At 31.5% G+C, this 5,564-nt stretch overlaps 1 protein-coding gene across 2 annotated transcripts in view; it reads left to right on the top strand.

Annotated features, from left to right (window-relative positions):
• LOC106784018 overlaps positions 1 to 3,334 on the top strand; it is a 60,716-nt gene extending 57,382 nt beyond the window's left edge. For both annotated transcript variants that reach the window (XM_014743094.1, XM_014743095.1), the window contains exon 14: positions 3,047 to 3,334. In XM_014743094.1, the coding sequence (XP_014598580.1) occupies positions 3,047 to 3,157 (111 nt within the window). In that variant the 3' untranslated portion in view covers positions 3,158 to 3,334. The remainder of the gene's footprint in view (positions 1 to 3,046) is intronic.
• Positions 3,335 to 5,564: the final 2,230 nt, after the last annotated feature.

The raw sequence follows: 5,564 nt of genomic DNA on the forward strand, positions 1-5,564 counted from the left end.
TATATATATATATATATATATATTTACATGTGTGTATTAGTTCGCGCGTGCCAGTTATAATGTTGTTTCACAAAGGAAACGATATAGAGAGAAGCAAAGCATAATACCACCCTTCCTTTAATCCTCTTTTACCCTTATCCTCCCCACCCTCTCACCTCGTTGTCTAATAAACAGATACACTAACACATGGAACAAAATCGTGCCCAGATTTCACGAATACAAAGTAAATCGCTAATGTGTACTTTCTCATTAGTGTTTCAAACTATAATAAATAAAGATTACAATTCGGTGTTGTGTTAATTTGCGTTAGATGATAATCCATAAATTCTCAAGGCCCTTTTCGAAAAGAATTTTCGTATTTTTTGCAATCGGAGATAAGTTGATAGGTATATATATGTATGTGTATGTGTATGTAACTATATATCAACATTATATTCTCGTTTTTGTCGAGTAAAATTTCGGATTAACGTGAGGTAGAGAGAGTGCTTTAACAGATCGAGCAAACGAGAAGATAATATCACGTTTCCACCGAAAGCTCGTTTGCTGCTTTCATAGTTACAAATGGTAGGAAAGTTTCTTTTTTTTTATCTTCTTTTTTATAAATTTTTTTTTTTTTCTTTTTTATTTGGAAAGTAAAGTCGTGTATTTGAATTTGGACGAGGAATTAAAACGTTTTGCCCGCATAATTTCGTTGGAATATTTTCACAATCCTTATCAAATGGAAAAGGATATATTTATTATTTTATTTTATTTTATTTTATTTATTTTTTATTTTATATCTTGAAAATAATATATCGGTGATTTAGCATTAGTTTGACTACAACGAGTTCTACTTGTTAATAAATGAAACTTTTTCTAATTTCTTTTTTTACATATGCATAACACACTCGTAATAATCGAGTTTCCTGATATTATTTGCGTCGAATGTAAAAAAAAAAAGGGAATTCTGTTCATAAAGAAAATAAAGAAACAAATATTAAAATTAAATGAAAGGTTATATTATGTGTGACACAGGGGGAAATATTTCAAATCGTTGAAAAACTAAATCGTCATTTTTAAGAAGATCTCAAATTTATTTGACGAGAAATATAGTCAATTAAAAGAACACGTGTTTCAATTAAAATGTGCATTTGGTATAATCGTGTTTTCGAAATTATCAACGTCGGAGGGAATGCAATAAAAAAAAAAAGATATTTAACTTTTATGTAATAACCAAGAGAAAAAGAGAGAGAGAGAGAGAGAGACACACAGTGAGATAATATTGCTGAATTAAAATTGTAATTTTGATGGAATAAAAAATATTAATTGATAAGAAAAAAAAAAACAAAACAAGATGAAAATTTAATTAAAAGGAATATAAATATGCACTCGCAAATGTGCACTCGTGATAGTCGTCGATTTGTCGAGAAAATTATCAATGTCGAAAGGAACGCGATAAACAACAAAACAAAAAAAAGGTATAGTATTCAATTTTAATACAAATGTCGAGAAACGGTGAAATTAAATCGCGATTTTTATCTAACTATATATAAACGTAACTTTATAATAAAAAGAAAAAAAAAAAGAAATAACAAATAAAAATTCACGAATAATTGTAAATAATAATCGAGACTTTTCGAAAGGACGATTTACAAAAATTGAATTAAACGAACAAAAAGAAATAAAAAAAGAAAAAGGATTGAAATTGCGAGTCAAACGAAACCGGATGAAATAAAACAAATTTTCTAATGAAAAAAAATAAAGACGTGTGGGGGGGGGGTAAAATAAAATATTATTTTCTTTCTCCTTTAAAAATATTTTTCAAAAGAAAGAAGTATGTATATAGTTAACTGGGAAAATAACTTTATAGACGATGTAAACTACGTAAACTTTTGAGAAAATAAATTCGTATGAACTGCAACGATTCGCAACAGTGTTCTTTGAGTAACGGAAGATGGGAACAACGACCCATGTAACGAGGAACGTGAAACGAGAACTCTTCGAGAAGCATCGATATATACATATACATATATATACTAACCTTACTACTAACTATTTTCTGAATTAGTCTCGTTAACCAAACTCGTATGTGAGAGGAGGAGGAGGAGGAGGAGGAGGAGGAGGAGGAGCAGGAGGAAGAGGTAGATTTGAGTTCGATATATCGATTGGATTCTTCGATATTTGGCACGTAACCCTAAATGCATATCCGTTCTTCGAAAATTTCGATTAATTTACCCCTCCTGCTCCCCTCCTCCTTCTCCTCCTCCTTCTCTTACATTCAATCGTTACTATTATTAATGATAATTATTATTCTAATATAAGGAATGAATCATTAAAATAATAAAATTGAATTATATTAATTTTTCAATTTATTTTCTTATTATCGCGAAGAATTCTTTTTTCTTTTCTTTTTTTTTTTCGGATGAATTTTATGAGAAAAACATTATAATAATAATAATTATAATTATTATATTATTTGATAAATTATTTGTAACGTTTCAAGAGAAAGATCTTTGTGTTGAATTCGTTTCAGTAATGCGTTTAAAGGGTCAGACATTTCGTGTTTATCCGAGAAAATTTAACTACGTAGATAATAATAATAATAATAATAATAATAATAATAATAATAATAATGATATCAACGTCGAGTACAATTGGGAAGAGTTTATGCAGATAGTTACCAACTCTTAATGATCTTAAATCGAGTTAATTTATTCAGAAGATTGTCATTTAGAAATAAATAAAAAAACAAAAAAAAAAAGAAATAAATTTTCTATTCTTCAACGAACAAATAATTGATATTATTAAAGATCTAGATATTATCTTTATTATCGCTTACATACAAAATAAAATTTTCCAAAAATTGAAATCCAAATCCATTTCAATTACATCCAATGAATGTTTAAATCGTGTGATCACTTTGAGATGGTAAATCCCTCCCACTCCCTGTGTCCGATGCATAACTAATTCCACTTGTTAATTGTGTTCTCGTGTAAGTAAGTAAGTAAGTAAGTAACTAAGTAAGAAAAAGAACCAAAATAATACATTATCTCGTTAATTTTTACAGAGTCCAGGACGTCCGTTTGACGTTGGAGGACACAGAATAGAATACGAGGCTAGCGACGAAGCTGGTTGGTCGAGCAAATGCGTCTTCACTTTGGTATTACGGGCTGAATAAAAAAATATAATAATAATAATAATAATATAAAAAAAAAAAACAAAAAAGAGAGAAAAAGAAGAAGAAGAAGAAGAGAAAGGGTTTTGGGTCGTGGGTTGTGGGTTTATGGGTGTGGGTGATGATAGTAGTGGCCGAGAATAAGATGAAGAGGCACTAAAGGAAAAAAAATAAAACAGAAGGAAGAAGAAGAAGAACAAGAAGGAGGAGGAGGAGGAGGAGGAAGGAGGACGTAAAAAAGTAAGGAAAAAAAAAAAAAAAAAGAAATAAAAGAAATAAAAAAATAAAAATAAATAAGAGAAACGCGCCAAGGAAGGAAGAATAGCGATAAGGTAATATAAATGGAAATTCCGTTGAATCGCGCAAGCAAACACAAGAAGAAATAACACAGAACACCCCCTATTCACCCCCATAACCACGACCACCACGACCATCACCCCCTGCCCTCAGCTTCTCCCACCTTCCCCCTTTCCCTTCCCGTTCCGTTCCGTTCCGTACACCCTCTCCTTTTCCACCTCTTTTCGGGCTTCGTAATGGATTCCGTTTTGCGGGGTTAAACGCGACCGAATACACGAATATATCTCGGTTTTCGTGATAAGCAACCACCACTCTCGCGATATAATATCGTTGCGTTTTATATTGGAAACTTATGCGAGTCGACGTTATATTTTCTACCTTATATCTTTACTTTTCTTTCTCTCACTCTCACTCTCTCTTTTTCTCTCTCTCTCTCTCTCTTTTTCTTTCTTTTTTTTCTTATTGTTCCTTCCTCTCGTCGTTCGATATTTTTCATTTTCGTCTTACGAAATTACGATATCGGTTATTTATTTTTTTCCTCCTCCCCCCCACCCCCACCCCCCACCCCGTTCCACTCTCTCGATCATAGAATTTTATTTTATTCTTTTTCATTTAATTTTTTCTTATTCGAATCGCGATCGACGGGATGATGATGATGATGATGGGATGGTGATTTTTTTTTTCCATATAAAAAGGAAGATAGGAAAGGAAGTGTGAAAGAGGTAAAGAGAGAGAGAGAAAGAGAGAGTGAAAGAGAGAGAGAGTGAAAGATTGAGAGGAAAAACATTTTATCCGCAATCGTATCTCCCCGGTGTTAAAATCTCGTGGGAGCCACCACACACACACACACACACACACATTATATAAGATACGACTTCGATTCGAAATTGTTGCGCATCGTTGAAAGTGAAAATGAGAAAGTGTGTGTGTGTGTATGTATGAGAGAGAGAGAGAGAGAGAGAGAGAGAGAGAGAGAGAGAGTGTTGATCGAATAACTCGAGCAAATGAAACGTGTCTGCTCTAATGGAAAATGCGACGACTTTTTATGAGAATGTGGGTAATTGGAAATAAGGAAAAAAAAAAAAAAAATAATAAAATTAAAAAAATAAAATCAACACTTGTGTCGGATACCTCTTTTGATCGAAACATCTCTCTCGTGACGATATTAATAAGTAAAATTCTCTCGCCTCTCTTGTGTTTCGCGATATACTTTATTATTTTTTCTTTTTTTTTTATTTACTTTTAACTTTTAACTTTTTATTCGTTATATTTGTTTTTTACGTTCTAATCGTTAGTACGCGCTTCATCGGTTTTACAAAATTTCAAGCATTCGCGTATGGTATCCTCGATAATAATTTTAAAAATAAAAACGATTTCTTTTATTTTTCTTTTTTGTTTTTTTTTTTCTTCGAAAATCTGATTTTTTTTTTCTTTCCGAGTTTTATCGAGACTCGCGTTGTGAGCAAACAAAAATAAAAAAAGGAAATGATTTTCCAAATTTATCGAGCCGTGTTATTACATCGGACAGAATTTGCGGTTTTGCAATTTTGCGTTACATCGGAAAAAAAAATTGTGATTTCGATTTTAACGACGTGTTATTGGATTGAAGTCAATATTCCATTTAATTATATATTACAAACCACAAATTGTTGCCAAGTATTTGTAAAAAAAAAGAAAGATGAGAAATAGTACGACGAGTGATCGAAACAGTTGTTCGGTATCCGCAAGTAGTAATTAAATCTGAAAATGAAACGTGCCAAGAGATGCCAATCTTATCGATTAGAGTACATCGTTAACGAGTTGTTACTGCTAATGAACGTACACACACACACACACAGATCTATGCGTGATTATCGTCATAAATTTTTCAAACTTTGTTTTTCACTCTTTCTCTGTCTCTCTCTCTCTCTCTCTCTCGCTTCACTTTAAAAACATTTAAATATAATACCAGGTGAAGAAAGTTAAATGTAAATGAAATATAATTGATTAGGAATAATTTCAAACTACCAAACAACTATTATCTGAATACACATACCCTATATATTGTTATTTATTTTCGTCAAATTTTCGAATAAACTTCCCGACGATGAACTATAAATGCATGAGAAAGTTT

The sequence above is a fragment of the Polistes canadensis genome, unplaced genomic scaffold (genome assembly GCF_001313835.1).
Source record: "Polistes canadensis isolate GaletaPanama2010 unplaced genomic scaffold, ASM131383v1 scaffold_28, whole genome shotgun sequence".
Classification (NCBI taxonomy): domain Eukaryota; kingdom Metazoa; phylum Arthropoda; class Insecta; order Hymenoptera; family Vespidae; genus Polistes; species Polistes canadensis.